This window comes from Stenella coeruleoalba (genome assembly GCF_951394435.1).
Source record: "Stenella coeruleoalba genome assembly, chromosome: 13".
Lineage (NCBI taxonomy): Eukaryota > Metazoa > Chordata > Mammalia > Artiodactyla > Delphinidae > Stenella > Stenella coeruleoalba.
The window spans coordinates 50,627,215-50,647,954 of NC_137159.1; the positions used below are offsets into that span (position 1 = coordinate 50,627,215).

The 20,740-nt window shown below is 40.7% G+C and overlaps 1 protein-coding gene across 4 annotated transcripts in view; it reads right to left on the bottom strand.

Annotated features, from left to right (window-relative positions):
• Positions 1-6,274: 6,274 nt before the first annotated feature.
• Positions 6,275-20,740, bottom strand: part of PPP1R21 (protein phosphatase 1 regulatory subunit 21) — a 56,647-nt gene continuing 42,181 nt past the window's right edge. For 3 of the 4 annotated variants that reach the window (XM_079941641.1, XM_079941642.1, XM_079941644.1), the window contains 6 exons: positions 19,874-20,116; positions 13,807-13,839; positions 12,507-12,623; positions 10,304-10,402; positions 9,157-9,285; positions 6,275-6,888 (listed from right to left, as the gene is read on the bottom strand). In XM_079941641.1, the coding sequence (XP_079797767.1) occupies positions 6,859-6,888; positions 9,157-9,285; positions 10,304-10,402; positions 12,507-12,623; positions 13,807-13,839; positions 19,874-20,116 (651 nt within the window). In that variant the 3' untranslated portion in view covers positions 6,275-6,858. The remainder of the gene's footprint in view (positions 6,889-9,156; positions 9,286-10,303; positions 10,403-12,506; positions 12,624-13,806; positions 13,840-19,873; positions 20,117-20,740) is intronic. The other variant, XM_079941643.1, reaches the window with a different exon arrangement.

The following is a 20,740-nucleotide window of genomic DNA, read 5'->3' on the forward strand; positions in this document are numbered from 1 at the left end:
CTGCCAGATGGTTTCTTAGCCATCATCAACCAAGGTGCTATCTTCATATGTGAGAGTTATAGAGGAGTTTGAAGCCTTTTAAGAGCTGGGAACAACTGCCAAGGTCAATGCTGCATAGAACAAAACTGCACATTTTTCTGTCTGAGGATTTTTATTACGAAGAAAGCTTTAATTCATGGTCATTTGGAGAGAGCTTTTTGCTCCAAATTTTTGGTGGCTTTCTTAGCTAATTGGTTCCTTACTTTACTTATTTTTTTCTCACATTTTTGTTTGGAAATAGCGCAGCCAAGTTTTTGTTTTGTTTTTAGTGGACAATGAACTTGGAAAGTTGTCATGTTGTTAAAAAGTATCTGTTAGTATAACTGATACAGTTTCTTACCAAAAGCAGTGGAGAATCCAGTTTTATCAATTTGGAAGTGAGCAGTTCTGCTTATAACAGCATAATGGGGGGTGGTGTTTAAAAATGACATAACAAGACACGTGCTATTTATCATAGTTTCTCAAGCTGTGCCTGGAGCATCTTATCCCTTGACCCAGGCCTGCTGCAGAACAGAACATGAACAGTGCCCCCTGGAGTTGTCCAGCCAGCAAACCTACCTCCCCACCCCATCGCATCTCATTAAAGAGCCCTTTTTCTTTATTTGGAATTTCTTATAACATAATCCTAATTTTGATTAAAAACATATATATGCATGAAAAAGAACAGGAATAAACAAAAATATTAATAGCTGAATCTCTACAAAAAGAGATGTGTGCTCTTCACTCTTTTCCTCATTTTCCAATTTTCAACAAGAAGCATGCAGTATGTAATGAAGAAAAAGTTGGAAATGTCGTTTCAGTAAGTTCTGAGAATGCTGTCTTCTCCAGGAAGCAATGAATGACTAATTAAAAGCCCTTTTCTTTTTTTTTTTTTCTTTTGCTTCTACGTGGACTTCAGCCAATTGAGTTCCCACTCTGTGCCTAGACTGAGAATTATCTCTCATTTTTCACTTTCCATGCTTTAAGAGGCCTAGACAGAATAGATGATTCTTTGAGAGGGCACTGCAATGGCACGTAGAGGCAAAGGACACCCACTGGAAAGGCTCGTGGAATGAGACAGAGTTATTTTAAGAGCAGGACACACTTGATGCCTGGGATGGTGAGGCAGGGAGATCCCAAGACAGCAGCAGTGCTGCTGGCCTAGAGACCAAGCAGGATAGCCTGGAGCAGATAGAAGGACTCTAGGAGAGACTTCTTTTTTTTTTTTCTTTGGCCATACCACACGGCTTGTGGGATCTTAGTTCCCCGACCAGGGATTGAACCCAGGGCCCCGGCATTGAGAGCACTGAGTCCTAACCACTGGACCACCAGGGAATTCCCTAGGAGAGACTTCTTGAAGAAGATAAATTTAGCTAAACACCCAATTGAATCTGACCACACTGAGACAAGAGTTATACACCTGGGAGAGAATTTAGGAATAAATTAGTGATAAGCACCATGGAAGACATAGATAGATAGATGATAGATAGAGAGACAGACAGACAGGCAATTATTTACTCCAGGGAAAACAAAGAGTTGTACAAGAAAGGAAAAATCATCATAGTACATTACATGACCCAGCTAACCAACAGCATTTAAATAATTATACTAAAGTATACATGCAATATCGGCCTAATCAAAATGTTGATGTTAACTAGTTTGAAGAGAAGACAGGAAAACAGAAAGCATGTACATGTATGTGAGTAGCAGGGAGAGGGAGGAAGATGAAACAGAGACAAATCCTCATCTTCCAACTGCGAAGTCAATTCATAATGCCTAACTGGAAAAGCAAAAGTAGCATGCAATTTGGAAATATGGAGACAGATACCAAAACAGTGAGTGAAAGTGCTTTTCTCTGGGGAGCGTGAAATGAGGGGGAGGAGCAGCAGACTTTGTTTTTCCTCATTTTTTCTTTGTAATAAGTTTTTTTTTTGTTTTTTGTGGTACACGGGCCTCTCACTGTTGTGGCCTCTCCCGTTGCGGAGCACAGGTTCTGGACGCGCAGGCTCAGTGGCCATGGCTCACAGGTGCAGCCGCTCTGCGGCATGTGGGATCTTCCCGGACGGGGGCACGAACCCGTGTCCCCCGCATCGGCAGGCGGACTCCCAACCACTGCGCCACCAGGGAACCCCTGTAATAGGTATTTTTAGAACAGCCTGACTCAAACTGAGTTTGTAACTTTGGTAAAAATACAGACATTTAATAAAAGATGTTACAGCCTCTATGTATTATTTCTCACTTGCTGCCTTGTCTGAGATAAGCCCAGGGCAGGATGGATGACACATGTCAGTTTGTAATTATGCATTTTCACGATCACTTTGTTGCCTCACTAGCAGACTATAAGCTCCCAAGGGCAGCCAGCATGTCTGTTTTGCCTATTGCAGTCTCATCAGCACTGAGCACTCAGCGGGCGCTCAACACATACTTGTTGAGTGAATGATGAAATGGGTAAGGCAGATTTAGAAGTCAGCGCTCACCATCTTTACAAATGTATACATAACTGAAGTGTTTACAGGGGAAACGATCCAATGTCTGGGACCTGCTTTAAAATACTCCAGGAAAAGAAGAACTGTGGGGAAAAAAAGTGAAACAAGATTAACAAAATGTTCATAAGAAGTGATGGGGACATACGGGTTCATACTAGTCTCTAGTTTTGTGTAGGCTATAGAAAATTCCCTTAAGAAAAGAGAAATAACAATGAAGGTTGTACAGAAAGAGGATTATAAGGAAGGGGCAGCATCATGGCATAAATTTATTAAATTCAGAATTTGGTAGTTGGGAAGGTTTGTGTAACAGGGAACACATAAATAAAAATAAGGGTCAGACAGAGAAAACCATAATTCAAAAAGACGCATGCACCCCAATGTTCATTGCAGCACTATTTACAATAGCCAGGTCATGGAAGCAACCTAAATGCCCATCGTCAGAAGAATGGATAAAGAAGATGTGGTACATATATACAATGGAATATTACTCAGCCATAAAAAGGAATGAAATTGGGTCATTTGTCAAGACATGGATGGATCTAGAGACTGTCATACAGAGTAAGTCAGAAAAACAAATATTGTATATTAATGCATATATGTGGAACCTAGAAAAATGGTACAGATGAACCGGTTTGCAGGGCAGAAATAGAGACACAGATGTAGAGAACAAATGTATGGACACCAAGGGGGGAAAAGTTGCGGGGGGCGGGTGGTGGTGGGATGAACTGGGAGATTGGGATTGACACGTATATACTGATGTGTATAAAATGGATGACTAATAAGAACCTGCTGTATAAAAAAATAACTAAAATAAAATTCAAGAAAATAAAAAGTAAGTGTCAGAGAAGAAAAAAATCATGTCAAAAGCAAACCTTGTACCCGGGCCATTAGCCCAAGAAGCTAAATAAATGCTGAAAGAAGGGGTAGGGATACTTAATGAAGACATGGGAAGGGAAAGTTGAATGAAGTATAGGAGTTACTGAGAACTTTAATATTTTATCCTCCAAATATATACCAACAGTGCCTCTAGGAATAGAACTGAATGCCCCTGATGTAAAAGGCTCACACCACAGCAGTGAATAACCCATGCTCTGGAATCAGACTAGCCTGGATCTGAGTCCCGGCCCTACACGTACCAGCTGTGTGACTGTGGACACACTGCTGAGCCTCTCTAAGCCGTAGTTTTCTGTCTATACAATGGGGACAGTAATAGCACCAATGAGATACAATTATTGGAGGTTCCAATGAAGTAAGTTCTGTCAAGTCTTACCCATGCCTGACTTAAGTAAATGGCTAACAAATGGTGGTCACTATATGCCTTGGCAACAGATTCTGCCAAGAGAGTGAAGATCTTAGCAGTTAAGTTAAAAGGGGACAATTTTGTCAGGAAACGAACTGCACCCTCTACAGTCCTGCCCTGTCCCTCAGGGAACCCTAGGAAATCTCCCAGAGGCACTGACCCTTACAGAGTGGCCGAGCAGTCCACAAGTACAGCCTGCAGGTCTGTGGGACCAGCCACCAAGCAGGGTGATAAGGGTGCCTGGTCTGGGAGCTCTGGCAGCTCACGGCTGGTAGGAGATACAAGTCCCAGCCACCAAAGGCAAGAGGGACGCAACCCAAGATTCACATTTTCTCTGTAAATGTGAAAACAGGACAGGTCCACGTCTCAGGAGAAGTGAACTTAGAGAAACAGGCCCATGTCTCAGGAGAAGTGAAACTCTTCCTGACCCAGAGGTCTGAGGAGTTTCAGAAAGGCAGAGGGAGAGTACACTGGGTGCTTGGAGGAGAACGAGGAGAAAGCGAGCGATGGTCAGCGTACATGTCTCATTTGTACACGCTACAGCCAAATCGCGCCCAGTGGGCAATGACGGGCCACTGTGAAGGCCTTCTTTCCAACAGGGAAACAGCTCTGCAGAGATATGTTTCAGAAAGAGTCTGGTAAAAGGGGCGGGAGGTCTGGAGAACAGGTCCAGACAGTAGGGAGCCAGGACTTGATTTAAGGTATCCAATAAGGAGAGGTTAGAATGGAGAGATATGCAAAGGCAGGAAGATTCAGTAGGACAAGATAAGCAAATGAGACGTGCCAGGCGAGGAGCAATCCAAGGTGATTCCCAGGTGTTCAGCTAAGTCACAACCAGGTGGAAGCTAGCTCGACCCTCCCTCTCAGTCAGGTTTGTTCAGGTCAAAATCCTTGGCTTCACCTTTGACTCCTCTTTCTCTCACTCCACATTCCGCCCAGTCAACGTTCATTCAACAAATAAATGCTCACTGAATGCCAGGCAGTGTTCCAGGTACAGAGGAAGACGGCAGTGAACAAACTAGACCAAAACCCTGCCTTCGTGGAGCTGTATCTTCTAGAAGAAACAGGCAATAAATTGCCTGGAAACAGGCAATAAACAAGATAAATAAGAAAAGCATATGGTATGTTAGATTCTGATAAGTATTGGGTTGGCCAAAAAGTTCGTTCGGGCCTTTCCATAAAATGTTATGGAAAGACCCAAATGAACTTTTTGGCCAAACCAATATTAGGAGTAAAACAAGGCAGAGAAGGGTAATAGAAGTGTACAGGGGAAAGAGTTGCAATTTCAGCAATTCCTATCCACTCTCTTCAAAATAAATCCAGAAATAGACTTCACACAACTTCCACTACCACCAGCACGGTCCAGGTTACCATCATCTCTCAACAGCCTCCTGCTACTGCAGTAGCTTCCCAACTTGTCTGTCTGCTTCCGCCGTTGCTCCCCTACAATCTATTCTCAGCATAGCAGCTCACAATTCCACTAAAACATAAGCCAGATGAGGACACTCCTTCATCCCAAACTCTCCAAAGAAGGAAGAGAAATGGACCAGAAATTCCAAATGCAGCATCACAGAACACTGAAGGTCTAGCAGGCGCGGGAAACTCTAGGTTTACGGTGGAGCTAATCAGCACGGTGCTTGGGGGCTTAGGTGCAGCTGCAGTGAAAACAGCTGGTTCAGTTGATGGAGAATTAAAATGAGCAGGTCACAGAAAACGGAAAGGGCAAAGGGGCTAGGGACTCAAAGGGCCGGGAGGATGGGACTGAGCTGACTGACCCAGAGATCCCCGAGACAGGATTCAAACACTTTCATACTATGGGGACTGGGCACAACCACCAGAGTCTGCCTCTACAGTGGCCCAGAGGCCAAGGAGTTGGCCTTTATGTTGAGCACGGAGGGAAGCTGGTGATGAGCTCTCAGGTGAAACAGAATAAAGCATTTTTGGAGGGTGACTAGCAACTGCCTAGAGAAGAGGCTCAAAGGAGATGAAGCTACAGGCAGGGAGGTGAGGAAGAAGGGGTTTCAGGTCTGCGGACCTAGTCTGGGGACTTGGACCTGGAGTGAAATGGGCATGTGCAGGAAACTCAGAAGAAAGGAGCAATATATTTAGAGACTTGGGGATGGAGGTGCTGGGAAAAATTTCACCCATGAAATACACACTGAAATGACACAATGTTTATGAAAGAAACCAAGAGGAGCCTGAAAGGGCTCAGGGTCCTTGCTTGAAGCATGGTTACAAGTACCTTGGGAGGTACTCAAAGCCTTATTAAAGGATTAACTGTACAATTATTCCAATTTGGGGGATTAGAAAGATTATATCAAAATCAATTGGGATTTGGTAATTTTGTGAAGCTTACTTTAATAAGTTTTAGTTTCCTTCATCAGATTTTCATAGAGAGACTGAAAGTTTGATATAAGTACGAATTTATTGACATCAATTTCCTTAAGCTATTATTCCAACACAGAGAGGGTACTGAAGAGCTGAAGACAATGATAATAAACCCACAAGATCTGAAGTTTTCAAGGCCCACTCCCTCCAGAACAGACAGAGAGAGCAGGAGAGAGGGAGGGAGAGAGAGAGAGAATGAACAAGTCATCAAAAAGAATTGGAAACTGCTTTCAATTACAGTAAGAATTAATGACAGTTTGACAATTTAAGCATTTTATCCAGAAACACATACCTATTCCACAGATACCAAATTGATTACCATATCACTGAGTTTGAAAATATACAAAATATTTGTTGTTCTTACATACTGAAATTAAAGCCTAATTTTAAAAAGTGCACAGTAAAAACAGCATAAGGAAACCTACAATATCCATGGTATGTGTACTGTTTTCCGTTTCACTGTCAACATCAAATTCTGGATTTACCTTACTGGTTACAAATATATTTTAAATACTTCAAGGCCATTTACAACACTGACTACTTTACTAGGTCCAACAACACTCCAGCTTCCTGAAGGCGGCCAGCCCTGGACGTGGAGTCTCGGCCCCGCAGCTCCGCGCAGCAGTAGCAGCTCTGCAAAGAAGTCACCAACCAGCTCTCTGTAAACTATCGACTCTTGTTCTTTTTAGAATTCCCCTGTGCAAAGAAAAATGTCAACAATAAGAACGCCAACCTCTAGAAAAATCATTCACACAGTTTAGACACCAAGCTGTCTGGAAGCCATATTTCACTGTGGAAAACTTTAGTTTCCAAGAGGGAGAACAGCTGATAACCTTGCATCGCTAACTTTTGAACAGGAATCACAGAGCAGTTTGTTACTTTTAACTCTCCCCACTTTCTCCGTCCGTGAACCTTATTCCCCTGGGGTCTGAGGACAGGCAATAAAGAAAGAAAAGAAAGCTATCTTGGATTTATCAAACCTCAAATACTCATTTTGTTCCAAAGACAATGTAGTTTATGATTTCATAAAGCTGATAAAAACTTTTAGCCTGAACATGTTCCTTTACTGTTGAAATAAACACCTTTTAAAGGGTCTTAATAGGTACTAATTTTGAACATGTGCCAACTAGCACCCCAATGGGAATGATTACTGTCAAGGGGAAGATCAGATACCAGTTGAGAACAAGTTAGAGAGAAGATGTCTTAACTTATTCCCAATTCCCTCACATATGGAGATTTGGACTTTCCAGTTTTATGTAACTTTTCTTCTTTCTGGAGAGGTTCAAATTCCTACATTTAACTATTACATATAAATACTTTTTTTTCATTAAGTAGGAAATGATTGCAGAACACAAACATTAAGAGCAAGATCATAGCAAACAAATGGTTTCAGGACGTTTACTTGGCATCCAATGGAGGCCATGTCAACTCAGCCATAAGATGATGCCATAGCAATTTAAATGACTAATAGCTGGGGGAGGTGTGCAAAATACAGGAACCACAGAATGATCAAAGAAAGGTTAACAACAGAAACTACAAAGTGAAGAAGGATCTCTAACTCAGTGTTTTATTAATGACAGATATTCTAAGGACTAGATTAAAAAGTTCTAAGAGGGCTTAAAACTTCCCTCACTTCTAAAGTGGCTGCAATACAATTACCTTTGGGACAATGAGCTTTGTTTGCTATACCCCACAATAACCCTTCTCAATTCAGAACCGAATGCCTTCTGCAGCTCTGAGGCCTGAAAACTTTCCCTATAATCACTGCTACTTTTTTTCAAATGTTAGGTGCTAAAGCAGGCTTTCTCCTACTACTCCCACTAACACATGTGCTTTCCACATGAGTCGGCTATTGCCCTGATGGAATATCAAGAGGCCAAAAGGGTTAAAGGAGGCCCAACACTCCACCCTCTACCTCCAAGCTAAAGTTCCTGAAGCACAAGTAACTGGAGAACCCGAATCAGAACCACACTGGTGGTTACAATCATCACAAGATGTCCCAGAAAAGCATGACAGACATTCTCTGAAGAAGCCAGAGGCCAAACAATAACACAAAACTCCACTGAGAAGCAAAATTACGTAACGCAGATTCTAGTGCATTAACATGATACATTTTCCAAGGAGATACCAACTGAGTGGGATGCTGCTCTGTACCACCACTGGCAGATGCTAAAATGAAGCTATAGTTTGTTCATCTCTATGTCTTCCCCAGAGCCAGCACACGGCAGGAACTCAATACATGCCTGCTAGATCGGTAAGGGGCAGCAGTGGATTTCAAAGAGCACAGGCTGGAGACAGTAAATCCAAGCTGCTGGTGGCAGAGTATTGTCTGAGTTATCAAAATATGCCAAGCATCTGAGATGATGCATGAAACCAACTCTCTGGCCTCTTGAAGCTTACCTTTCATGATAAGAGTATATACATTATGATACAACAAAGAGACATGATACGTGGATATGCCCTTCAACACAAAAACATTACCAATATCTACTGACCCGAGCCTGGACAAGCAGAGGCCTTATGGGAAATGAAATCTATGAAGTTTTTGGAATTTAAAGGACAAGACAGTCCTAGGTTATATGAATATGTATGAGAATAAATTTGCTAAAGAAGGTTACTCTTCAACAGCACCATTTTAGATTCACATAGATAGAGTAATCCCCATCATAAACCCCCCAAGAATCCTCCTAACTAACAGAACAGTAGCAGAAATGCCCAAAATGCCAAAAATGCCAAAAAGCAACCGTCACAGTGTTAGGGCCTCAGAGGTTAGACCTCCTCTCAACTTACAACTCAATCAAACAATCTTCATTCTACTTTCAGATAAGAAGACAAGTGAAATGATTTATAAACACTTCAGATCTCTTAACCTTTTGTTTCTGAAACACACAGCAATGAAATACCTTGTATTAAATACATTAAATATTAAATATTACACTGCAGAGAGACCCCTTCCTCCCCTACCTTACTAGACATCTTTAGTGTGTCAATCTCTTCTCTCTGTTTAGATAGTGTCTCGTTCATGCTGCACAGGTGGTCGCTCATCATACTTAACTGATCCTCATAACTCCTCTTGGTAGTCGTCAGCTCATCCTAAATGGCCAGGGAAAAAAGAAAAGAGAAAGCAAAACCCCACTAGTCATACCACTCTAAAGCTTTTTTAATTTAGGAAAAAAATGTTTGAAAAGTAACCTATCAAGATGACCTATCTGATCAATTAATATGAAGGTTAAGCCACAGGCCTAACAAGAGAGCAAAGTTAAAAGAAACAGGGCAGAGGTTTTTCTCAGCCTTCAAAATATGTTCGGAATTTCTTTGCAAAAATAAAAAAGTTTCCTTCTGTGCCAGGTATAAAGATGTCACAAAAAAAACAAGAGTGCTATATGATCTTTCTCAATTCTCTTAGGTTTTCCTGAACCTTCGGTGAGGTGGGGAAGGTGATCTCTGGCATGTTCCCACTACCCCACACCTTGACGGCCCACCATCCTCTAGGCAGGGCCCTCCCTGGAAGAAGCACCTTCCTCTCTCTTTCCAGCTCTCGGGCTCTCTTTGACCTTTTAAAATCTAATCCTGTGCTCCTAGCTAATCTGATAAACGAATTTGAAACCAGGAGGAAGTGCATGAATTATTTCTTTGCCTGTATCACTTCTATATTTAATAGGGGCTTTCTGGAAGCTAGGCTTTAAAACAAAGCAGTGAGTAAGGAGGAAAATTTTGCAGCCCTACCTTTCAGTTTACATCAGTTTTATGAAACAGTAAAGGGAAGAAACAGAGTCACATGAACAGAACAAGCCTCCCGCCCACCATGACAAGGACTAACTGGAAGGAGGAGAAAAAAGAAGGGCTTTGGGTAAATAAGTACTATTCAAAGAAATGCTGACTACAAAACTACTTACAATTAAAATAAAGTCAGAGCAATAAATAATACAACTACTTCTTGCCTGACATAAATGAGATGTTACTTTAAAATGAGTTAGAAATAAAATGGTTAGAAAAATGTTATGTCTAGAGGTTAAATGCCACCATTTGAGAAAGGAAATGCTGATTCTTTTGGCCCAAGAACTTTCAATGAAAAAAACATACCAACACTGCTTAGGTAGCATGAACTCACCTGAAGTCTGCTGTTGTTCTGACTGGCTGCTTTCATCTCTTCTGCCAGTGCCTCTTTAGACTTTTCAGCCAAGGCCAGTCTTTTAGAGAGTGCTCGGCACTGTTAAATCAGAAAACATTCAATTATCCCAGGGACCATTTCCCCAAACCAAATTTACCTCAGGGAAGGTTACTAGAAAACAATCCCCCAAACCGAAAGTACTTCCTCCCTTCCTTCCACAAATATCTACTGAATATCTACAGGCCTTGTACCACACACTGGAGCACACAAAAGAAAGATGTGGTCCTCACTCTCATCATTTTAATAAGGGAAAAAAAGTCTACTAACCCAAGCTCATCGCTGTTTTTTCCTAGCTCTAGCCTGATGACCAGTGGCTACAAAACCACCAGAAGTTTCTACATTTACCCAGGATTCATTCACACCCACACTGGATGAGAAGGGAAGTGGCATCATGCAATATGAATCCTAAGATACTTTTCTTGTGTTTTAAGTCCTTTATTGGAGACCGTATCACAGAAACAATAAAAGCTTTGCAGCCCCACTCAACAGATGGGAAAAAAAAGTGAGTGCAGGACTTCAAAGATCCCGCTTGCTTTCTTTGGGGATTCTAACCAAGGCTATCCAGAGACAGAGTACATCAAGAAGCAAAAAGAAAAATTCTATTTCATACTACTGTTCAAAGAGGGCGTGCCATTAAAAGGATCACTAAATTTTCTGATAAACCATGAGATTGACAAGGAGGATCTGTTCAGACATGTTCGAATGTTATGTCAACATCAGACGCTCAGACCGACCATTCCAGTAAAGTAGTACAGAGGGTTGCCGCTTCCTGTTTACAGACAAGGAAAAACTAGAACAATTTAAAAATTCTTGTGTCACAATTGTGCTGAAAGAATTTACTAAGATAAGCAAATCTCTTGGAAATAAGGCAGCCTCAGAAATTCCCCGGTTACTCATTTCACTCCTCACAAGAGAATTTCAGGAAAGTTCAGCCAACCGAATCAACCACCCTCCTTTAACCGCACATCTATCGGTGTGCTTAGCACTGAACCTGAAAAAGAGGGAAAGAGTTTTGCAAAGCACGGGTCCTCATGAGGATGACAATCAAGTCTAAGAGAGTAATTCAGAAGGCAGTTAGGGATCCAAACCAGGCCACCATGATGTGCTGCGTGCACTGAGTGGCTGGGATGGTAAGCACTGCAGCAGTTCTATGGTGAGTCGTCCAGCTTGCCGTCCTCCCCGTTTTCTACAGCTCAACAGCCATCACTACTGATCATCTTATCAAACAGGTATGCATCACTAAGCTAGGCACATCATTTATTTCAGCAGGAGGAAAGAAGCAAAGCCCCCCTCCACTCCTAGCAACTGGATTCCTATCAACTCTTCTCTGTCTCTGTAAAACAGGAGAAAATCACAAAGTCGCATCCCAATGAAGGGTGTTGTCTTTCCTTTGTCAATTTCCTTAACAGTTTAAAGCATTATAATTCTCCGTCTAACATCTATAACTAACCTTTTAATAAAAAGTTTCCCATCAAAGACCTTACAGGTATTCTTATATATTGAGCGACATCCATTCTATCTTATCATTTGTTTCTCACTCTTTGATATTTGTAATTTCTTCCTTCATTTTCTCCCCTTCTTATCAATGAATTTGTATAATTTTATTATCTTGCATAGTGTTTTTCTAATCCTCTTAAGGAAATGAATTATTTGGTGAGGGAAGAAGAAAATGTAACAAAAAGAAAGATTCTGTATTTTTTAAAGGTTGAAAGAGGTTACATTTTGCATTTTATCATTTACAAAAACTGATTTCCACAAGTTGTCATTAGAAACTAGAGAGTATTTAAAAAAAAAAAAAAAAAGAACCAGGCATACTTTGCTTTGAATTTCCCTAAACGAAAATTCCTTGACCTATGAATGTTACCTGCCTATAACTCTCTAAAACAAGATTATAATTATAATCTATAATTATAATGCTCCAAAACATGCTACATAACCATAAGAAAGGCTACCTGTTATATTCACTGCAATAAAGATTTTTGGTTGGTATGTGGACCAATCTCAACGAACTCTAACCAAATCCATATTGCAGACACACAGACTCTGACCTCTCTCTTCTAGTGAACAGCAGGAGGCCAGGACAGTGACCTAATTCCTGAAGGGGTTAGAAAAATCCACCTGATCCAATTAACTCTCCACTCACCTCAGCATAAAAATGCACTGACTTGCTATCAGCCAGCTGCAGCTGAGACGTCAGTTCCACTATCCTTGCCATGTAGTGATTTCTAATTAATTCTTCCCGAGATTCCACATCTGGAGCCTAAACAGAGCACACATAACTCAATAAATAAATGCCAGTGGAATGAAGCAGTTCTGAGAGAGAGAGGGAAAAAAAAAAATTAATATCACTTTAGCAAAAAAAAAAAAAAAAAAAAAGACATTTCCTACATTTTCCTTTGAAATTTGATGGGAAATCCTAGTTTTCCCACCCCTCGGAGAAACTTCAGACAGCGCAGGTAAATATATATGGCAAATTTCTTTTATTCAGCACCCTGCCTACCTCACAATGAAGCTGAGGCTTCAAGAGAACAAAGCAGCAGTGAAGTCTTGGGAGGCCCACCACCCATGGGGCCATGTCTCTCCACTCAGTTTTTACTTGCCACACACCTAACTTTCAAAATCTCAATCTGTCTGACTCCTATGTCCTCCTCTAACTGGAAGAGAACAGGTGAAAGGGGACCATTTATTGGAACTCCTAAAAATCTGAACATTCTTCTTTCCCCCAAATTATCTTAAAAAAGCTCTTATACTCTTAAACATACTAACAAATTAAACTATTTCTATAATGAACAATTTATGGCCCTTGTCCCAGACTAGATTTCTACTAGTTACTCTAGCAATGACACACCACTCAGTTTAGTTTAAAAATATATGCAGAAGTTCAAGGTTACCTAAAGTATAAGGCTAATAAGGAAATCAAAGAATTTACTTGAACTATATTTACCAGTTTACCATACTGACTGGAAAGCTGAGTGACTTCAGTGTTCTTTTAATGGTTATTTGTGAGCTTGTAATATCTGTAATATTTCAAAATCTTGTAGTATTTCAAAACTAAAATGTGCAAACCTATCTGACAAGCCAAATCTGACCTGGGTTCAGTCACTTGAGGGCTGAAAAGAACTACCAAGCCCACTGATGGTCAAGGCCCTGAAAAGCCCCGCTTTGCCAGCTGGCCCACTGGGAGGGTAATGGCTCGCAGCCTCCTGCCACATGCCAGCGAGCTTGTCAAACTGCCAAGTCAAGTCATTCAAGGAGGCAATTACAGACAGGCTGTAATTTATTGGTGACAGTTAAAACTGACCCAGAGAGAAAAGCAACATGGATCCACATTTGCTAGAATTGTCAGAAACGCAATTAGATGAAGCTGACTTTTGCCGGATTTTGTCAACAAACATGTGGCAAGATGTTTACTAACAAACAACATGATGTTAAGCACACATTACCTCACTGTCAGACGTCCTGGTTAAAATCCCAATCTAGAACATAAGGGAAAAAAGCTTTAGAACAGACTGCTTACACTTCAAACGCAATAGCTTAAACACTTGTAATGTTTTTCTCTTCTCAGTTCACACTGTTTCAAAGCACACTTGTGGGAATTCCCTGGCAGTCCAGTGGTTAGGACTCAGCTTTCACTGCTGTGTGCCTGGGGTTCGATCCCTGGTTGGGGAACTAAGATCCCACAGGCTACATGGCATGGCCAAAAAAGTAAAATAAAAAAATAAAAATAAAATAAGCAACATTTAAAAAAAATAAAACAAAATGAACAAACAAAACAACAACAGCAACAAAAAACCAAGCACACTAGCAGTGGAGTTCTAGACGATTACCCTCAAATCAATCATCTTTCAACACAGAGAAGCTGGACCTACAGATAAGTAACCACAGTCATGATTTCTGTCATGAGGCAGTAGTGGATAGTGACCATCACTATTTCCTCTGTCAGAATGCTGTTAGCCGTTTTCACTGAAACCCAACAAACTGTCTGGGAAGAGAGAGAGGAAGAACAGTTTTTAACTCCTCTTGTCATTGCTACGCTTATTTCCAAAGCAGTGGCCAAGGAGACCTAAAGACAGTTTCATGGCGACCATAATAACGAAACATTCCAAACGCAAAACACAAATAGCAAACTCTCCGGTGGAAAGGTCAAAAGGATAAAGAAGAAATATCATTATGACATTAATAAGTATTAACTTCAGATTTAAACTAATGAAAAAGTATATGTATTATAGACATACTGAAGTGCTGCCAGGTTTTTTAAAGCTTGCTTTTGTGGATTCAGAGTTCAAAACCAGATAGTAGTCATGGTTCTTGAATTCATTTTATTGTTCAAAGTGGAAGGGCATGTGCTTGGGCTCAGTAAGTTAAGGAAACTATTGGAAACTCAGTTTTGATGGATTCTGTTAATCAGAGATGATACCCAACAAACAGTTTTCATGGATTCTAAATAATATTCTCAAGAGTACTACTCTGAACTGTGAGCAGTATATGAATGTTATGCCCACCTAGCTGTAAAAGGATCTTTTTTATAAGATCTTTTTTTATAGAGGAGCCATAATTTTCTACACACTAAAGCAGGAATAGCAATTAGTCTTTCTGTGAAAAACCGTTTACAGTAACACACTCATCATTTTAATTTTATACATTCAAATATGAGTACATTTGGCAAAATAAATCACAAGCATGGGATCTACCCCTTATCCCCTTTACTCCTGGGTTATGGTTTGAGAATGTGGTACAGCAAACAGTCCTGAAAAGGAATGGAATCATATAACTTCAAGAAAAAGTTGCGAAATTCATAATTTCAACATTTTCTCATATGCCACTGATGAGAGTTTAAACTAATACAGTCCTTTGAGAAAATAATTTGGCAGTAGAGATCAAGGAACTTAAAAACATTCATGCCTTTTGACCCAATAACTCTAACCCTGAGAATATACCCCAAAGAAATCATCTGGATGCAGACAGAATCTTATGCATAAAAATGAGATGTTATTTAAAATAATAAAAATTATAACCAATGTCATAGGTAAACTAAGGTATATTCTATATAGAATACTATGGAATCAATAAGTTTACATAGAGTTTCTAATAACAGGATAAATGTTTGTTTATTAATGTTATGCTAAAAGATTTTAAATTTTATATAGTATAATGTCAACCAAGTATGAAATTATGTAAAAAAAATGTTAACAGTGGTTGTTGGGTATTCAGGAAAATGTCAACATTTTTTTCTTCTTTTACTCTTCTGTATTTTAAAATTATCTACAATGTACATGTATTGTTTTTATACTTGAAATACATATATTTTAAAATTCTGTGAATTTAAGCAGTGCTTTTTTTTTTTTTTTTTTTTTTTTTTGCGGTACGCGGGCCTCTCACTGTTGTGGCCTCTCCCGTTGCGGAGCACAGGCTCCAGACGCGCAGGCTCAGCGGCCATGGCTCACGGGCCCAGCCGCTCTGCGGCATGTGGGATCTTCCCGGACCGGGGCACGAACCCGTGTCGCCTGCATCGGCAGGTGGACTCTCAACCACTGTGCCACCAGGGAAGCCCTAAGCAGTGCATTTTAATTTCAGCAAAAAAAAATGAAAACTTGTAGTTTTCTGTGCTTTTTCTTTCTTGAGGTTACTGTTATCTTTTTTTTTTTGGCTGCGTTGTGTCGTCTTTGCTGTGCATGGGCTTTCTCCAGTTGCGGCAAGCGGGGCTACTCTTCATTGTGGTGGCTTCTCTTGTTGCGGAGCACGGGCTCTAGGTATGTGGGCCTCAGTAGTTGTGGCTCGCGGGCTCTAGAGCACAGGCTCAGTAGTTGTGGTGCATGGGCTTAGCTGCTCCATGGCATGTGGGATCTTCCCGGACCAGGGATCGAACCTGTGACCCCTGCATTGTCAGGCAGATTCTTTGTGTGTGTGTGTGTGTGTCTGTGTGTGTGTGTGTGTGTGTGTTTGTGGTACGCGGGCCTCTCACTGTTGTGGCCTCTCCCGCTGCGGAGCACAGGCTCTGGACGCGCAGGCTCAGCGGCCACGGCTCACGGGCCCAGCCGCTCCGCGGCATGTGGGATCTTCCCGGACCGGGGCACGAACCCGTGTCCCCTGCATTGGCAGGCGGGCTCTCAACCACTGCGCCACCAGGGAAGCCCGGCAGGCAGATTCTTAACCACTGCACCACCAGAGAAGTCCCTATCTTTTATTACAATAATTAACAGGGGGCTGAATGTTCAAATTACAGTCCTAGATATGTTAATTAAACAGAATAAACCATTTAACTTTTGCAATGCTATAGGGTTAGAAATAAGAAGTTTCTATCTGATGTAACTTTTTCAGCCCCAAAGTGCTTGAACCAAAGGAATCTTCTGGGGACTTTTGAGTTTCCTTTGTTAGTCAATTAACTTTAAAATGGGCATAGACTTTGTACCAACACCCAAGAGGAAGACAACAGAAGGAGACACACACACTCAGTTCACTTAACTTCACTTAAGGCAGGATGGGAGGTTGCGGGGGGTGGGGTGATAAAAAGAAAGGCTGAAAAGGAAACATCAGGGAAGGCAAAAAAAAAAAAGCCTCCCTTTTTCTCTCTATTGTCTCCAGGTTATTTTCGGCAGGAATCTGCCACGTGCAGGAGAGAAAGTGAATTATGTGGGGAGACCCTTCTCTCATCCTGAAATAGTCTTCTCCTGCCTTGGCCTCCTGCTCATTTATGAAACACACCCATGTTACCTCCTTTGGGATGCCCTCCCCAAGCCCTCCAGGCGACTTCTCTGTCATCTCCCAGCACTCTGGACAGATGTCTATCCAGGCTCTCATTCCATTAGACTGAAAGCAACCAACGGATGGGAATAGATTCACCATATAGACTAGACTGTGAAAAATGCAAGGAGGCCAACCAGGTCTTGGTTCTCTGATCCTGACTGTCAAAGACAATGCCCAAAACTGGGGTTCATGGAAAATGTGGCAACTCAACTGTACCTTAATGATGGGAAGAGTTTTGAATTCAAGAGAGTCGAGGAGTTGGAAGGCAAAGTATTTGAGTATGTAGGTGACAGGAGTTCTGAATAAATAGGCATCCAGGCAAAAGAAACAGCTTGAACAATACAGGGAAGCAAAAACACAAAAAACATTATCAGGAAAGAAAGCTCGGTTTGAGTTTGTACAGGGAAATGCTGAAGAAAGGTAGTTTGGAATAGGTGTTCACAGACCTTGAATGCCAAACTAATGAGTGGACTATACCCTATAGATAATGGGGAGCCACTAAAAGTCTAGAAGCAATAGAGTGCATAATCAGTAACACATTCTACGAAAATTACTCTGCTAGCACCTTATGAAGTGGGTGGGAGGAAAGAGATCCTTAACAGATGCAGACAGAAATAGCACACACGTGCTAACCAGACAGACAACTTTAAGTTATAGCAACTTCCAAACTCATCAAACCCAAATAAAGTCATCATCACTCACAGACCAATAGTGTTTGGTACTAAAGGTTTCCCATGTCCCTGGAAATCTTTCTCACTTACATATGTAAGAATAGTGTGCCCTCCTTTGAAAATGTTCAAATAAAAAGACAGTCCTCAACTTTCAGCAACTGATATTAATGACTCAAATACACCAGTGTTGCCAACTTCCAGTACTTCAGAAAGGCAAGCCATAAACAAATACGTTTGTCCGCTGATCTATTTTCTGACACCCATCAGAGCACAAGGCCAGATTACCAAGTGTGTGACTTCAGATGAGTTACTCTACCTCTCTGTCCACCAGTTTCCTCATCTATAAAATGAAGATATGATAGTACCTGCAATCTCATAGGATCTGTGTGAGGACTGACTGAGTTAACACACTGAAAAGTCCTTAGAACCGTGGCTGGCATATGATTACTGCAATTACTATCACTGTCATCAGTGCCCTCCCTGGTCTGGTCCCATAGTTACTCCCTGACAGCACCAATTACTGTTAGTGCAAATGGGAGAAAACGGAAGGAGCAGATGCAGGGAAGCAGGGAGAGAAGACAGGAGAAAGAAGAAATCAGACCCAATGGAGAAGAGTCTGACCTGATCAATAAACAGACTCTGAAGGGAAGTCCAAAGATGAGTGCTGGAAGTGCTGCACTTCCCCAGATGGTACCTGAACTGATGTCAGGATTCTGCTCTGTTTGCTAAATGTTCTTCTAGGCAGTCACCTGCCCCTGTCAGAGGCAACGTGCAACACCTGTGGCTGAGACTCAGCCTTGCCATCAGGGGTCACACAGGACCATCCAGTGAGCATAGCAGCCATTCAAACCACTGCTCTGAGAAGTCTGCTTTACGTTTTTTACTTTTCTAAAACATTTTCATTCTTTTTTCCTCCCCTACATTTTATTATGAAAATTTTCAAACATATAGAAAAGTTGGAGAAAAAAGTATAATAATCATATGTAGCCACCATCTACATTCAGTAATTAACAATTTGCTCATTTGCTTAATTTATCTGTGTGTGTATATATTTCCTGAACAATCTGAGAGTAAGTTGCAGATATGATGATACCTTACCCTGAGTACTTTAGCATTTATCTCCAAAAAATAAAGGTATTCTCCTAAATAATCCAAGTATCATTATCACACCTAAGAAAACTAATAATAATCCATGTTTCTCACACTGTTGAGGTGCAGTGAGGTCTGTATACATCTTGAAAACAGAAGTTAATTTGTATATATTACTATCAGGTATGCTCTGAATCAGATGCAAGGGAGATGTGAGAAGGACCATGACTTGCTGTTCAAAAGCATCAGTGAGCTACAGGGGTAGCCTTAGGACAGGGCTGTCAAAAAGTGCCATGGCTCTCCTTAAATTTCTCAAAAAATGCTAACGAAAATATATTTAATGAGATCATTCTAATTTTGAGGGGTTTTTTCCCTTCCCTTCCTGATTTCTCATTTTCTAGATTTTCTAATTTTTTTTTAACAGTGGGCAGGAAAATATAATCAGAAAACTTTTCTCAATGTAACTGAATTTTATAATTCCAACAGAGATGTTTCTTCACCTTCTAAATCACTGCAATTAAATATAAGCAAGAAATATAAAGTTGCAAAATAACTTGGCAGTATATTGTCTTATGAAGTTTAGCTAACCTGATGGGTTTCTATATTATACGTATGTCATAAAGCTTTATACTACCTAGGAATACACCATGTAATTGGTTAAAAATGTTATTTGTCGTCATTTCTATAAAAAGTTAGGCAGTTAGTCCTTTGTCAGAAACATAACCCCCATATCACCAATGTTGCAGTGGAGAAACAGAATCATCTTAAATTTGACTTACTATATCTTCTCCAGGAACACAGCCCTTACCGTGGGGAAGTCTCACATGTAAAATCAAAGAGAATTTAATAAGGTTGCTTTTTTGAAGGAGGCATCCTGCTTACCAATCTGCTTTTTCTAGAGCACATGGATTATTCCTGTTATCAAGTGACATGTACTTTAGATGGTTAACACTGAACACTAAGATGGATCCCCACCAATTACCATTTAAAAAAAGAAGACACTTACCAAACTAGTGCTGTGAACGGGCACTGGCACAGCCTTGGCAGACGCATCTTCCTGGCCCGCAGCGGTCACCACGGCGGCCCCTTCCTGGGCTACTCCAACCACCTGCCCACTACTTGTGCTCTTCAGTTTATCTGCAGTTCGCTGGTTTTCTTTCTCCAGCTTGATTTTAGCTAACTGTGCTTCCAACATCCAATGTTCTTTTTCCTGCTCCAGTTTAGAAATCTTCTCCAAACTCTGCTGAACCTTGAAAGCAACAGAGAGTTCTGCACCTTAGAGGATGATGCAGACAAAACTTACCAGCCAAAAAAAATACTTTATGGAATGTAGACCAAAACTACTTCACAGGGGTGAAAACAAAAAAGCTTCATCCTGGAATAGGGAACATTTTATTAAACAGGATACGAAAAGCACAACCATAAATTGAGAAATTGAACTAGAATGAAATTTTTAAAATCTCTATTTATCACAAGGTATAATAAAGAGAGTAAACAGGAAAGCCACAAAGTGGTAGATGCATGTATCCAACAGTGGACTAATACCCATAACATATAAAGAACTTCTATAAATCAATGATAAAAAGACAGTCAACCCAATAGAGAAACAGGAGAAAAGAAGACTTGAATAGGCACCTGAATGTTACTATAAACATAAAAAAGAAGGTATCCAATGTCACTATTAACCAAGAAAAAGCAATTTAAAACCACCCAAATGAATAAAAACAAAACACACAAAAAAAACACCCAAATGACTAAAATGAAAGACAGAAAATACAAAGATGGACATGTTTATAGAGCAACTGGAACTATCATATAGTGCTTGGGGGAGTGGAATTTGGGACAAACACTTTGAAAACTGTTTGGCAGGATC